At 31.7% G+C, this 16,445-nt stretch overlaps 1 protein-coding gene across 6 annotated transcripts in view; it reads left to right on the top strand.

Annotated features, from left to right (window-relative positions):
* LOC148616800 (5-oxoprolinase-like) overlaps positions 1 to 16,445 on the top strand; it is a 76,248-nt gene that overhangs the window by 2,398 nt on the left and 57,405 nt on the right. For 5 of the 6 annotated variants that reach the window (XR_015922300.1, XR_015922299.1, XM_088583882.1 and 2 more), the window contains exons 2-18: positions 1,531 to 1,707; positions 1,934 to 2,125; positions 3,173 to 3,298; positions 3,677 to 3,783; positions 4,701 to 4,816; positions 5,252 to 5,331; positions 5,546 to 5,598; positions 7,316 to 7,419; positions 9,358 to 9,446; positions 10,331 to 10,448; positions 11,021 to 11,163; positions 12,068 to 12,196; positions 12,355 to 12,467; positions 13,081 to 13,169; positions 13,632 to 13,713; positions 14,658 to 14,801; positions 15,538 to 15,676. Coding sequence is in view for 4 of the 6 variants with exons in the window: in XM_088583882.1 (XP_088440008.1) it covers positions 1,537 to 1,707; positions 1,934 to 2,125; positions 3,173 to 3,298; positions 3,677 to 3,783; positions 4,701 to 4,816; positions 5,252 to 5,331; positions 5,546 to 5,598; positions 7,316 to 7,419; positions 9,358 to 9,446; positions 10,331 to 10,448; positions 11,021 to 11,163; positions 12,068 to 12,196; positions 12,355 to 12,467; positions 13,081 to 13,169; positions 13,632 to 13,713; positions 14,658 to 14,801; positions 15,538 to 15,676 (1,995 nt within the window). In the remaining 2 variants the exon portion in view is untranslated. Of the gene's footprint in view, positions 1 to 1,043; positions 1,125 to 1,530; positions 1,708 to 1,933; positions 2,126 to 3,172; positions 3,299 to 3,676; positions 3,784 to 4,700; positions 4,817 to 5,251; positions 5,332 to 5,545; positions 5,599 to 7,315; positions 7,420 to 9,357; positions 9,447 to 10,330; positions 10,449 to 11,020; positions 11,164 to 12,067; positions 12,197 to 12,354; positions 12,468 to 13,080; positions 13,170 to 13,631; positions 13,714 to 14,657; positions 14,802 to 15,537; positions 15,677 to 16,445 lie in introns of all 6 variants that reach the window. The other variant, XM_088583881.1, reaches the window with a different exon arrangement.

Raw genomic sequence — 16,445 nt, 5'->3', positions numbered from 1 at the left:
AAATAGTTAAATCAGGACTTTGTGAAATCAACACCAAGTGAAGTCAGTGTCAATATTAGTTAAATGGGAATCAGCATTACCTGGAATATAATGCTATGTTGTGAGGTGTAACTGTAATAAATGTTTAATCAAGTACAACTATTCATGTACATGTATTAAGAATTTTATCTGTAGAGGGAGATACATATTAGACTTAAAATAAAATATTGGTAGCATGTATACACTTTTTGTACATTAATTATACAGATATAATGTAAAAATTCTAAAAATTACCAAATTTTTCAAAAAAGGGTAAAAAAATTATCCTAAGTTAGGTAAACTACATGTATTTCCCAATTGGTAATCAAAGGGTAGGATTTGGTGTTTCTGTTCAAAATTACACTGACTAGAAGTTTCTGAATCATCCATTTCTTGACGTCCTATATGAGTCAATAACTTAAACTACAATTTCAAGGTTAAAAAGATAATGCATATTTTACCAATGAAAACAGAATATAAGGTAGTTTTGAAAAAGGCCAACAATATTACTGAATGATTTCCTTGAAAAGAAAGTCCAGTTGTGGACATTAATCAAAATCTACTGATTGATATGGCTTAAATGCCCCAATAAGGGGGCGACCATTTAAATATGAGAGTGGCCTGGTAAATTTCATGGGGGACAGAAATCAGAAAATTTATTTATTTTCAAGGTGTAGGCCAGAATATTTATTTTAAAAAAATGGTCATCCCCTTAAGTTCTACATGTATAAACATTTATTATATTTGTCTCATGATAATTAGATTCTAATTGATTATTGCTTTGAGACACGTCATAGTATAGATGTACATGTACATGTATTTAATTCTGTATTATACAAGTGCATTTATAAGGCTGACCCACATGTCAAAATCTTTGTGGATCAAAGTACATGTAGATTGCAATCTACATGAGAATGAATTCATTGATTCAATTATCATTAACTATCCTGCATTATTTATAATTGATTTAAATATGTTTAGTATATACAGAGTATTTATGTACACCTGGCTTATCAATTTTCCAGATGAACTGTTACTGGATGATGTCACACTGCTAGATGTATCTAAATTAATATGCATACAGATAAAACGAACAATTTAAATAGGTAATTGACACAACCACTGAATCCAAAATGTTTTACATACTTTATCTGAATGGAATTCAGTGGTAAAACATTCATTTCTGTAAGTCTATCAACTTCTATCAAGTTTCATTTGTAATTTAAAAAAACATTATACAAAACAATTTAATTAAAATTTGTACTTGCTAAAGGGAGTAAAACTAGGGTAAGAGACACAATTCTTACAAATCATTGGAACGTTTGTATTCACCTTTTTACATCAACCTCACAGAAGCATCAAAGAAACTTGGACAGATATCATTCTTTTATAAAGGAACGCTTAAAGGCTTTGGTGAAATTGAATATGATACAAACATATCACTGATTTCAAGAGTTATGTCCCTTACTCTAGGTCCACCTCCTTAAATTTTGCCTACTATTTCTTTTTCAGAAACCAATGAAAGTACTAAAGGATAAGTACAAGTTTGCCATTGACAGAGGAGGGACATTTACAGACATTTGGGCAAAATGTCCTAATGGAAACGTTTGTGTGACAAAACTACTCTCAGTTGACCCACAAAATTACCCTGATGCACCAAGGGAGGGTATTAGGAGAATTATTGAACAAGTAAGTATGATATTACATGTAGTAAGTAACAAGGAGGGTAAAATACATTAATATATGTAAAAACACTATACTTAATGTTCATCAACTATAATTGTTACAAATAAATTAAGTTGTGGTCCAATAAAAGCGTCCTACCTTCCAGGGTGAATGATAATGATGTCAACTCCTAAATTATGTCAGTGACTTTAGAAAGTTAATAATTCTCTGCAATTTTGTTGACTTATAGGATTCTGGAGTAAAACACCCTCCAGATGAAGCACTTGACTCTTCCTGTATTGAGTGGATCCGAATGGGTACTACCGTGGCAACCAATGCATTGCTGGAGAGGAAAGGAGAAAGAATGGCGCTTGCTATAACTAAAGGATTCAAAGATCTCCTTCATATTGGAAACCAGGCCAGACCCAAGATATTTGATCTAGTTAGTGATAAGGGAAAATATAAGGTAGTCGGGGAAAGTGGTCAGATGGTGAAGTGAGTGAAGCCAGAAACCACCATATCTTGCCTTGATTAATGAGAAATGTTAGGTTGTTATAAAACATTTAGATGCTTTTAAAAATCTTTAATTATGTTTCCATTGGTTAAACAGCAGACAAATTGCCCTTATCTTTTGGTTTGTTCATTAGCAATGTATTCACTACTGATGACTGCAATAAGATATTTGCCATTTTGATATACATGTATCTTATTGGAAACATCAGTACTGAATACATTGCCAATGAATGGTGCTAGTTATAACTAGTTACGAAAGCAAACTTTTCTTATATTTTATTAAATATCTTCCAATTTCTGCATTGTTGTAAGGATCAAAGATTTGTATATACACGTAGCTCTTTGACTGAGAAGGGATTATCAGTTTTGTTGTTTTATAACTTGAATATTTTGTCAGATCCTTACTCTTCAAACTAAAAGTAGACTATTTTCCACTCACTGATTGATTGATTGTTGGGGTTTAATGCACGAGCAGCAATATTTTAGCTATATTTCCACTCACAATCCCCACCATCCTACTGAAGAGGACCAGTTTTAGCAGAATTGATAATTATAAACTGTACAGTATTCAGTTCTAGATAACTTTGGTTTATTTGCACTTCACTGTATCATAGAAGAAAAAAAGGGCTTGTTAGAATTTAATTTTACCCCTGCTTCTAGTAGGAGGGGGAACTGTTTTGTTTGTACATATTTTGTTATATTCATAAACCCTGCCACACGAATGTAATACCCATCCAAAAAGTTGCTTTTCTGTCTGTCCATCCCTCAAAGTTTTCCAGATGATAACTTCACTACAGGTCAATGATATTTTTTAAACTATTCACCATTGTATAATACCATAAAGTACCATACAGTTTAAGTTCAGTTTTTCATTAGTAGTTTTCGAGTTTTAACATTTTACCATCCCCCTTTTTCCATCATTATGTGAAGATGTATTACTTAATGTTTCATTAATGCTATATTTTGGACATTTTAGGAAATTGCTACACCTGATCAATTATATGAGGACGTGATAGAGGTGGAGGAGAGAGTTGTCTTCCTCCAAGACTTGTGTGAGCTAAAGAAACAATGTCCTATTGTGACTGGGAGTACTGGGGAAAAGGTAACCAGTTTGTTCTAAAGAGTGTTCTTCTGTGGTTTTGAAAGATAACAATCATGATTTAATATGGTAATAGTTCATAAATGAATTTGATAAATAAGAATAGTGTTCTACATACCAAATTGAGGGCAATATTTGATTTCAAACAAATGATAAGTACAACGCATATGCTGAAAACATTATGCTCAGTTAAATTTATACAGCTACTGGTAAATAATTGAAAAACAATAAATGTGCATTTTTGTATGCATATATACAGAGGAGTCAGACACAAACAGTACTTATAAGTTATATTTTCAAACACATGCAAAATTGTATACTTTAGAACCTGTCTCACCCCAGTGGTCAAATATATAATGGAAAAAATTTCCCTTTTTACAGCTTGAAATCTGGGAGAAAGTTAATGAGAAGAAGTTGAGAGAAGATTTAAAGAAGTTGGTGAACAAGGGAATAAAAAGTCTTGCAGTTGTATTGCTGCATTCATATATGTAAGATATAAATAAACTAGTAAGAAAGTAGATCTCCCCATCTTCATGGAAAGCAAATTTTTGCCAATATTATTTTACAAAGAAAATCTTTATGTGATAGCTCATTTGTGAGAGTAAGAAGTACTTTATTTATTAATATTTTGATAATGAAACTATTTTTTTTTTGAAGTTGTAAGTATTATTTTCTTGACGAAAACTCGTTTTTAGTGTCCTGTAAAATCTTTTGTCGGTATATATGTGTATTAGGACAATCTCAGTTATACAGTAATTCTAATAAGAATGATAATTTTATTCAGTATGTGGATCAGTATAACATTCTTAAAACTGAGTAGGTATATTTTTAAATGTTTGTAAGTTTGTAGGCTGATGGACTCATGGTAGTGTGGTCTCATCAAGTTTTGTAGGTTGATTGTTCAATTGCCAGTCATATACAAGTCTTTAAAATTAGTAATTACTGCTTATTGGTCAGTTGTGTGGATTATTGGAAATAGGGTGACAGCTGGTTAACTCAAAGTCAGTATAATGTGTCTGTGTTGGGTTACATGTTTACATGAAGGCAAATTCTGTGAGTTAGCACATTGAAAAGCTAGGTATGCATGTTGGACTAGTACCAAGCAGGGTCAGTTTAATTTCCTTTAAATGTAATAAACAAAATATAAGCCATAGGAAGTTCAATCAATCAATCTGAAAATTATCACTTTCATGGATTCTTTTAAATCCAAAAACTAAGACTCATGTATGATCTGAAGGTTTTCTGTTATCCTTGAATTGACAATTTTTAAAATAGCTTTTCTTCTTGTTTTCCAATAATCTGTCTTTTCTAAAAAAACATGTAGTTTTCTTTTTACAATGGAAATGTAAACATCGAGAAACCATAAGCATTTTACAGCATGTTCAGTATGCATATGCATTTTCAGGTTCTCAGAACATGAGCGTCAGGTTGGGAAGGTTGCCATGGAGATGGGTTTTACTCATGTCTCAATGTCATCAGAGGTCATGCCAATGATACGAGTTGTTCCTAGAGGATATACAGGTATGATCTGTTTCCTGCCTTTTACAATAGCCTGAAGAGAAAATATTTCTGCTTCCCTTACATCCTTGTACATCAGTGGTTTCATCCAAATATAGACAAGTAATGTTCGTGTGCCTTGATGTGTTTTCGTGCACCTTGCACAGAAGCTAGCTGTTGTGACATATTTACATTCAAGGTTGGTAGGACTAAGATTAAGGTCACCATTGTTGATTTAATATCAGACTTGTGCAACAACAACTTTCTGTTTACAGACTCAGACCATAGAGTTTTGATATAAAGTTTTCTCTACAACACCTGTATTTTGACACACAGCTTAGACTTGTGCAACAGTAACTTCCTGTTTGCTGACTCAATTTATATTTTGATATTAAAGTTGAGGTGGAGGAGTGTCAGTAATGTGCATTGGCTGACAAATTTCTTGTTTTTGTTTTGTAGCTTGTGCAGATGCTTACCTTACACCATGTATAAAAGACTATGTAGCTGGATTCTCATCTGGCTTTCAAAGAAATATTCAGGTATACTCCTATGAATGAAACCTTAATACCTGTAAATATCAATATACAACTTAACTAAAAACATTGACACCTAGATGATGTAGCACAGTTACAGCTATGGTTTACAAGTAAATGTAAAAATATTTTACCTATCAAAAGTTCTATGGTCATCATTGAAAATTACCTATTTGTTCTGCTTATCTGTCTGTCATAATGACAATTTGTTTTTTAATAGGACACAAAAGTTTTGTTTATGCAGTCAGATGGGGGACTGACACCAATGGATCTGTGAGTGGAATAGTAGTATGGATTTGTGTTGTGATATTTGGCTTAAGATATAATTCCTGGATACTGGGCTTTATGCTTATTTTAACATGGGTAGGCATGCTGGGCTTTATGCTTATTTTAACATGGGTAGGCATGCTGGACTTAATGCTTATTTTAACATGGGTAGGCATGCTGGGCTTTATGCTTATTTTAACATGGGTAGGCATGCTGGACTTAATGCTTATTTTAACATGGGTAGGCATGCTGGTATTTATGCTTATTTTAACATGGGTAGGCATGCTGGGCTTTATGCTTATTTTAACATGGGTAGGCATGCTGGACTTAATGCTTATTTTAACATAGGTAGGCATGCTGGACTTAATGCTTATTTTAACATGGGTAGGCATGCTGGACTTAATGCTTATTTTAACATGGGTAGGCATGCTGGACTTAATGCTTATTTTAACATGGGTAGGCATGCTGGACTTAATGCTTATTTTAACATGGGTAGGCATGCTGGGCTTTATGCTTTATTTTAACATGGGTAGGCACTTAATTTGTTATTACTTTTCACAGTGTCAGCAAGGTGTAAAATCTTGACAAATATAGTGCTTACCCATGTTAAAATAAGTATAATGTCAGGCATCCAGGAATTATTTCTTAACAAGACACAAAAGTCATTTTTGTCACTGAGGGGCTCTTTTGGAAAACAAAATATTTAGCTCTTCAAAATACCTCTCTATATCATTTTTTACAATAAAGTACAATTTTTTCAACTGATTCAACAATAATATTTTAAATGCAATGTATATAATTATGATAAGAAGTAACATTTATAATTAGAAGACGAAAATTGAATTTCATTTACAAATAAATAAACCAACAGAATCATGTCATGATGTCACATTTGACACAGATAAAGGTTATTTGATCATAGTGGAAATGCCACACTAGGTTGCTAAGGTTAGTGTAAAAAAATATGAACAAATCACGGTCTTCTGAGACACATATCATTCCTCTTGAATGACATTACAATGTCAATATGCTAGAGTGATCATGTCCATCAATGCTTGGCCAAAATCAATGTGTCCGAAACAGTCATTTTACATGCGTAATACAGCCACCTGGTTTTTTGAACATGTTGATATTTCTATGTGTTCTTATGTAGTACGATCGTAAAAGAATAGAGATGTTTCTTAAGAATTATTATTGACTTTGTTGCTTTTATAATTAGTAAACAATTACAACCGATGAATACAATGAAAATTGCACAAGGGCGAGCATGGTTTTATACTATTCAGAAGACTCCTTTGTTTACAAAGGGAATGTCTCACACCATGTTAGAAATTATTTTAAGGCCTGCTAAAATTACCTTCTTGGTTTTCATTTAATCTCATAACAAATTGTCTTAGAAACAAGAAATTAAATTTGAGTGGCTTGTAAATATTAAACGACCTAGTATACAAAGCAAGTTTATTTGTTGACTTTTATATCACAAAATATTTTTTGGGAGGGTGGACAGAAAGAACAAGGTTATAAAACACAGTGATAAATGATTGAAAGGAGGACAATCAAACATAAGTGTCAGCTAATTTAAATATTATCCACTTAATTCTTTTTTTATTCTAAGTTTATTGATATTTATGCCAACATCTTGAAATTGCCAAAAAGGAACAAATTCTTTAATCAATCATTGAATTTCTAGTTAAATATTTTCACCTGTATGTATTATTTTCAGATTTAATGGTTCCCGAGCAATAGTGTCAGGCCCAGCAGGTGGTGTTGTAGGGTATGCTATGACAACATATGAAGATCAGCCTGTCATTGGCTTTGATATGGGAGGTATGAAATTTCATAAAATCTATCTAAACAGAACTCTTAAAAATCTGAAAACCTGCCTAAACCAGACACATTTAAAAGTCCCTTTATATCAATTTGAATGTAATATATTTTGAACCTTGATAAACCAAACACCTGTCTAAACTGAATATTTTGAAGTTCAGCTGGCATTCATTTTTGACTGGTTTCCCTGTAGTATATTGTGAAAGTACTTTAATTTCGTGGATACCGATTTTCGCAGAGAAGGAGAAAAACACAAGTTTGTGGATTCTTGATATCATAGTTTTGAGGTTTTTAGTATACACTTAAATTGAAGTCTCTTTTTTTTTGGGAACCAAATTTCGTGGTTTGGCCTTCCCACAAAAACCACAAAAACTGGTACCCTATAAACAATAGTACTTTGACAATAACATTTTTCACTGTATCTGCTACATCTTATTAAGATAGTAAGGTCTTGTAAGATTAGCAAATATCTGCAGTAGTTACAAATTTTGGTACTTTGAGAGTAATTGTACCTATTACTTACTCTACTGTATCTCAGTGAGTATTGTATCAAATGTTGTTTCTATGCCCAATGAGCCGGTTATTTTAATCATCCTGTCCATCCATTCAAATTTTTTTTCAGTTATCTTTGCTTATAATGGATGGAATGATTTTGAATTTGGTTTATGGCTATATATAGATAGGGCATACACTGTAAGTGATTTTGGTTGCTGTCCAATATCAATACCATATTTTATGTGGGTGGAGGTTTACTTAGCACCCTAGCAAGTCCTCATGTGCAACAAGCTAGATATTGTGAAAGTACTTTTATTTGTTGGTACCAATTTTCGTGGTATAGGGGAAAATTATCAATTTAAGGATTCCTGAATTCATGTATTTGACAATTCTGTTATACAAATGAATGGAATATTTTCTTTTCGTTGGGAACCAAGTTTTGCAGTTTACCAAATCCACAAAAAATGGTACCCCTCAAATAATAATACTTTAACAGTAAATTGTGCACAAACATAGCATAGGAAAGGTACATTGTTTCTTTTTATTTTAATATAAAGTTCTACTTTTGTTACCATACCCTCACAGTTTTGTTTAGTACTACATACATGTAAGGCAAAGACTAAGAGAATTTTAGAACAAAAATAATGTGATGAAGAATGAAATTTCTTATTTAGCAAAATAGGTTCATTTCACTGCAGAAGCTGAAGTGATAATAAAATCTCCATTTTTGATATTTTAATTTATAAAGCACTGGTATATGAACTGTGCATGATTTGAAAAATATAAAAATCACATTTAGCTTAAGGAGGTCGACCTAGGGTAAGGGACGTAACTCTTTAAATCAGTGATGCGTATTTATCATATTCAATTTCACAAAAGCTTTTCAAGCTTTCCTTTGTAACAGAATGAGATCAGTCCAAGTTACTTTAATGCTTACATGAGATTGTTGTAATATGGTAAATATAAATGTTCCAATAATTTTTGATAGTTGCATTCCTTGCCTTAGATCTATTTCCTTAAAACAACAATATTGCAATAGAAATGTAATCTGTTTGAAGCCAAATACTTTTGGAATTTATAATGGGTTCAGTTCAGAGAGATGTTAAGTTTACTAAGGCTAAAAATACACTTAAATTGATAGAAGAAACTTTAAAATTGTCTGGTTTAGACAGGTTTCTAGATCATTCAGGGTTTGGTTTAGGTAGATTTTACTGTTTCTGTTATGAAACAGAAAAAAAACTTTTATTAATACCTTTTTGAATTAAACCTTGAATATATTGAAAAGGTCTAATTAAGACAGCTTCTAAATTCACTTTATGTCAGTTTCAATGAATTTAGGACCTGTATAAAGGGGTTTAGTTTAGAGAGGTTTCACCATCCAATTACTTCATCACCTATTTCATACATATCAATTTACCATATAAGGAAATGTGTTTTTATCAGGTACATCCACAGATGTCAGTAGATATGCAGGGGAGTATGAACATGTGTTTGAGTCAACTACCGCTGGGGTTACTATACAGGCTCCTCAGGTAAGTCAAAATATGTAACCTCAAAGAGTCCATATCAATACACATGAAAATATTATGATTAAAAAATCAGATTTTAAATGGACAGATAGTGCTATTAATTACTTATTTCACTGAAATAACATTTTTTGCATATGTAAAAAGGACAATATATGCCCTCCTGTGAACTTTACTGAAATCACTTGCACACAACTGTTCAAACAGGGTGACATCACAGTCAATTTGATGCAACATTGTCAGTTGAAATTGTGGAACAAGCACTTTCATGATCTTTCTTTTTTAAAAGAAAAAATTGGTAAATAGTTCATTACTGGTATAAAAATATGTGATAAACAGATTTATACATCTTCTTTTTAGTATTCCCCTTGTTATAAGCCCATGGGGCCGATATCAAACTCTAAAGCTGATAACAAGAGCAATATTAAAGGTCATGTATTAATCTATTATTATCAAACCCCTGAAATAAAAAATAAAATTGGTGTGATTAACCATGTCTCTCTGTCTGTCCTTCAATATACCTGATACTTACAAATCATCTGAAACTGCTTTTTGGATTTTGATAACGGTTACTCATCACACATAAATATGAATGAAACTCATGTTTGTGAAGGGAGATAATTTAGATGAGAGATTTTACATGACATGCAAACTTGTTTTGGAATCTTTCATTAAACTGAGTCACACAGTTCTTGGTCCTCAATAAGAAAATGAAAATTATTTTATACAGTTGTGCTTCAGAATAACAAAATATAAATCAGCTCGTGTTTCTTAAGGTAGTTTGTGGTAATATGACTATGTTATAAAATTACCTTTTTTGTAGCAGCTCTAATGCATAGTACCAATGATGCACAGTAAACAAATTAAATAATTAGATAATATGATTTCAGCTGGATATAAACACAGTGGCTGCAGGTGGGGGTTCTAGGTTGATATTTAGAGCTGGTATGTTTGTTGTTGGTCCAGAATCAGCAGGAGCAGACCCTGGTCCAGTTTGTTACAGGAAAGGTGAGAGACATGAAGCATGATTTGGGGAGGAATGTGATGTGTAACTTCACTGCTTTTATTTCTTCCATCTCAAGTCATTTTCTTTGTACATGTATCTGGCCTCATACATTAAACTTGACAACACCACAGTTATAGCGAAATCCATTTCTTTGTTGCAAAATGTTTTTAGTATTTTTGCTAACGCAAGAATATATTTGCATGGTTATATTCTAAGGCTTTCCTATGAAAATTAAAAAGCAAATATTTCTTGCTATATGATAGGATAAAATACCTCTTTATACCTTTATCTATACCTATATCTATGTGTACTGTAAACTGAAATTTTCGCAACAATATTGTTTTCGCTATTTTCGCAGTAAGACCTGTAATGCGAATTTTAAAATGTCATGAATATTTTCCTCGAAGAACAATCTAATTTAATTTTAGGATCGATTATGATTTAAACCATGCAAAAGGAGATTGATTGCGGAAACTGTGAAAAAAGGACGGTGCAAAAATTATCCAGTTTGCAGTATTTAACTGTACAATTTTTATTATTGAATTTATAAACTCATAATGTTTTCCTACTACAGGTGGTCCATTAACTATAACTGATGCCAACTTATGTCTGAATAGGTTATTGCCTGATTACTTTCCTAAGATATTTGGTAAAACTCAGAACCAACCACTAGATACAAAGGCAACCATGGCTACATTTAAGACATTGACTGATGAGGTAAAGTTTCTGTTCCTGTTGCCCAGGTCAAATTATTTTGTACAAAGTAAAAAAGATGATACATGTGTACATGAATTACTTTTATTGTCCCTGCAAATAATTTTTTGTAAAAGGTTGGAATCATCCCTGTCCTTTTTCTCATCTGTCTGTCTGCCCAAAAAAAATTAAATGAATTTTAATGAAACTTTGTATTAAGATTAGCACTATACAAAGCTGTGCATTTTGCTAGATTGTTGTTTTTCTCAAGGTGCTTTTATTTGAAACTTTTCACACATTTCCTTAAATATTGAATTGATTTTTATAAAACTTTATTATGAAGTATGGATATTTTTTGGAGTTGCAATAAAATAGTTAGCTTGTAAGGGGAGATAATTCAGTTTAAGAGTTGACAGATGAAGCTTCATATAAGGAGTGGGGATATTTATTTTGTGAGCCTGCTTACAATATTTTCTAGTTCTTATCGATATTATACTACAATAAATTAATTGATTTGTCAGACATACTGATCAATGTCATGGGTGTACATATTGATTCAGATGGTCTGAAGATAAAAAATAAACTTAAGAAAACGAAATGTTGATCATTTATCTTACTGTGTCTCAGAAACTATTTAAAAAGCAGTTTGTACCATTATTAAACATAGATAATTCATGTGTGTCAAAAACCCACCATTTTTTTATTTCTAATTCAGAAACAGTTACAGACCTCAAATTAGGTCTGGGTTTATCATTCAGTAGTTAAACTTTGGAGATAAAAATTATAGAGATTGTATATTAATTGCTACTTTTCAGAAGTTATTGTTCTTGGTTTGGTTTATGACATATCAAGTAGGATCAAAACGATATTGGTGGGTTCACCTCTACCAATGTATATTTATTGGTATATAAATATTCTTTGTTTTCAGGTTAATACATTCTTGTCTAGCCAGCCAGCCACTTCCCATCAGGATCCTATGTCTATGCAGGAAGTAGCCATGGGGTTCATTAGGGTTGCTAACGAAACAATGTGTCGACCAATTAGAGCATTAACTCAGGTACATGTTAATACAAAATCATGTAAAAAAGTTTTTTAAAAAAGAAAATGAATTATAAAAGAAGGACAAGACAATCACCAAGCAATTTTTCAACTTAGGACTCATAAGAGTTTTATTTATGACAGAATCATGAAATAAATTTTTCTTCAAATTTTCAGGCCAAAGGTCATGACACCTCAAGGCATGTATTAGCTTGCTTTGGTGGAGCTGGAGGCCAACATGCATGTGCAATAGCTAGATCTTTAGGGATGAGTCAAGTATTTGTTCATAGGTAGGACAATATCTTAGTAATTCTATACTTTCTATAGAATCCAAAGTGATTGGACTATTTCTTTAGATTTTGTATTCCAAAGCTCATTTGTATCATAAGAGCATCTTAGATATGAAACAGAATTCTATATCACAAAAAGTCATAAGTGTAAGCTTTGTCATAAAATGTGATGTCACAATGCTATTTTTCATTATGACTAGTGACTAATTTTACTCTTACAAATTTTTGTGAAATCAACTGTTTCATTTGAATGGGTGAATTGGTTGAACTACAAAAATCATTAAAGTATTTTCCCATGCTTAATATATCTTCTACAGTATACATCTTGGATGGGAGAAAAAATTGCAGGTAATTTTTGCAGATGAGGGTCATGGTATTTATACTCAAATAAAATTTGATTTTGTTTATAATGCACCATTACATTGTTATGTTAGACTTCCTGTAACACACACTATATATCTGTTTGAAATATTCACTTCCTACCTGCATATATCATTTAAAAAATATTTCACTCTCAACAGAATGATGTTGAGCCATTCAAGTTTGAGAGAATCAACATATACAGGACATCCTTGAGGCTCTTTCCTCTATAAATCACAATTTATGTTGTTAGGTATGCAGGAATTTTGTCAGCCTATGGTATGGCATTAGCTGATGTTGTACATGAGGAACAGGAGCCATGTGCTAAAGTTTATGCTAATGGTAAGATTTTTACTCTAAATTCTTTTAAAACAGGGGTCTGCATTTAAAACTTCCTGTATATTCAGAAACAGTTGAAATGTTATAATGCCTCAAACAGTGTTTGGTTTACAAATAGAAATTGAGTTTTGTACGTATTCATCTGTCATATTTTTCTACTTTTCTAAGGTATGAGACTATCAATACCAAGAGTAAATTTATTGTATCAAACAGAGATTCAAGTTGTGCTAAATATCAACAAAAAAATACCAAACAACACCAATGGGACAATTCAGATACGTCATAATCCATGTAGATGGCCTGAACATGAAAACAGGATACAAATCCATCTGTGTTTTAATTACATAGGTTATGACTCAGTTAAACAGATAAACATACACACATATGTACTAGGGTTTGGAAACTACACCAAATAAGTTGTGAATTGAAGCCAATTACATCTGCCTTTAACCATTATTCTTTTAGAATCTTTTGAATATCTTGAAAAAAGAATTGATCACCTGGTAGCAAAATGCAAAGAGGAACTTTTAAAGCAAGGTTTTACAAGGTAGTTTATCTGTATTTGTTACAGGGCACAATTAACCTGACTCCTTTGTTCTTGTGCAATACATGTATTTATTTTATTTCTTTAGAATAAATTTATAAAACTCTTTAACTCATGTAATTTCTTAATATTAACATAGTGTACACAACCAAAATTCCAACACATGAGAACAATTTGAAGTGCTACACATGATCATCGACCATGATATAATTAACATGTGTTTCAGTTTACATATGATTATCATATTATTACCACAGGATAATCATATGATTTTTACCAACATATGTTAATCATATGGTAGCCAGTCAATGTTTACATTATGACTCATGTTTTAATTTCAATTTATTTATCATATAAATCAAGCAATGTGTGATTATCATATGTAGCACTTTTGGCTGTGAAATGGTTGAATCCCACTACATTTTAAGCCTAATAAATGTGATTAAATTGATTTTCATGGTATTGTAGTTAATTCGTCAGAAAAAAACAAATCAATGAAATTATCTTTTATTGGGAGGAATGTAAATGATAAGATGACTCATTGTAAGAGAAGTGATTCTTTTAAACACTTTCAGTCCACTGTCAAAATATCAAGTGTTTTTACCCCTGGAAATATATAATGCTGTAATTGTATTTATTATAGCTGTGTTTATTTTCGTGAATTTCACATCAAGTAATTATTTATGAAAATAAGTATCCATGATTATGCAAATTAAGCATTTAGCATATGGCCACTTTAGAAGTAATGCAAACTTTGGTACTCACATGATGTTTGATAATCACCAATTTTGAAAATAATTACAGTAGTTCTATAAGTTTATCCCTTAATCAAATGAACTAACAAGGTGTACTTTAATACATCTATCCAATAGCTAAGTGTTAAATATGTTACAATTTAAAAAAAATTTGAAATCAACTTTAATTCTATTTCATAAAATCTGTTTCAGTAACCAGATCTCACACACAGTCTACCTCCACATGAGATATGACAGAACTGATTGTGCATTGATTGTCACCTCTGAACCTTCACTTTCAAGCTCAACTTCAAAGTCATTTAAATATGGAGATTTTTTTGTTGCCTTCCAAAATAGGTTTGATTGAAGTTTATTCATGCTATACTTTAACAGTGAACTTTTTGATATTAATAGGATAATTAATTGGAAAGAGTGAATACTAGTAACCAAAATATTATCACTAGTGCCAAAGAATGCCTAGATTTAATGAGTGTGCAGAACTTGTTCCTCGTACAAGTTAAATCATCAGGTGTTCTTGGCATGAGTGATCATTTTTATGTTATTCACATTAACCAATCGGTTATCTTATTTATTATATAGATTTTATTCATAATTTGTCAATATTTTCAACATGAATTTTAAATTCTGTGATTGGCGGATTGATGATGTTTTTGCAGGAGGAAAATCATGAGTGAAATTACCGAAATTATTTCACAGTGTGAATTATCAAAATTTATTACCCTGAGAACATTCGATGAAACACTGCTATCTATCTATGATTTAATAATTTATTTTGTGTACCAATCTGTATTAAAATTAATAGGATTTCAACTGTGAATTTGTTATTGTACTTAAATGTTTCTATTTTGAGTGCACTGCATCCTTTTACCAGAAATGGATGAATAACACTTTCAATACCAGTACATGAATTATTAAAAGATACTTTTTATTGAACATTTCTTTACAATTAATGAATAAAAAAAGTTAGAAAATTGTTTCCTTAATATTTGACTAACAAACAGCCCATCAGAAAAATTCAAAAATGTTCATAATTTTTTTTTCTATAGGAGCTAATGAAAAAAAATTTTTCCAGGTATAATACAGAGTTTGGCTTTACATTGCCAGATCGTCCAATAATTGTTGATGATATAAGAATTAGAGGTGTAGGGAAAGCAGTGGGTGAAACTGAGCAAATAATAGACAAGGCTGATGGTCCTCCAGAAGAGAAAATGGTAATTTTAGATAGTGATAACTTCTTGTGTTAACATTTATTCAGGGATAGTTAAAATATCAAACTTGGATTGAAATACCTATGAAATGGTGGAAATTTTTAATCTCCTTCTTAATGTCTGAATAATTCAATGAAGACAATTGTCAGGTATTAGCAATTTAATAAAAAGAAGAAATTAATTATGATACTGGCTGTTACTCATTGAAACGTTTATATTTCCAATTTTAGTATCCATGCATCTCTTATTGTGTGCTTTCTGAGCATTTTGCCTGTATCTAAATGCATGGTAAATAATGATAAACACACATAAGAAGCGTTCATTTAAGCACATGATAGCAGTGTTCATTTAAATGCACAATACAAGCGTTCTTGTAATTCATAATAGAAAGAGTAAACAAGGGAACCAAGGTTATAGCGGTAATCAAAAGAATGTAATCCAGGGACAAAGACCAGACATGGAAAACAGACATACACAACAAAGAACATGAAGTAACAAAAATCATACATACAAAGTAACAAAAGCAAATGAGCAACTCAGACTCTATTAAAGAACTGGGAGCATGGACCAGGTGCACCAGTAGGGTAAGCGTTCTCTGCTTTTCTAGAAACACCCACTGAGTTGCTCATAAAAAGTCAAGTCCAGGGTAGACAAACGAGGAAAGGAATACTATGACCCATTGAATAAATCCGTTTTCATAGTGCAGATGGATACACCATAATGATCCACGAGTTCATGATGACGACCATAAAACTTCTGTAGCAATGGCTTC

This window comes from Perna viridis, chromosome 5, assembly GCF_037379345.1.
Source record: "Perna viridis isolate PV_CMFRI_1.1 ecotype Kerala chromosome 5, ASM3737934v1, whole genome shotgun sequence".
Classification (NCBI taxonomy): domain Eukaryota; kingdom Metazoa; phylum Mollusca; class Bivalvia; order Mytilida; family Mytilidae; genus Perna; species Perna viridis.
This window is presented reverse-complemented; position numbering and strand designations above follow the sequence as displayed.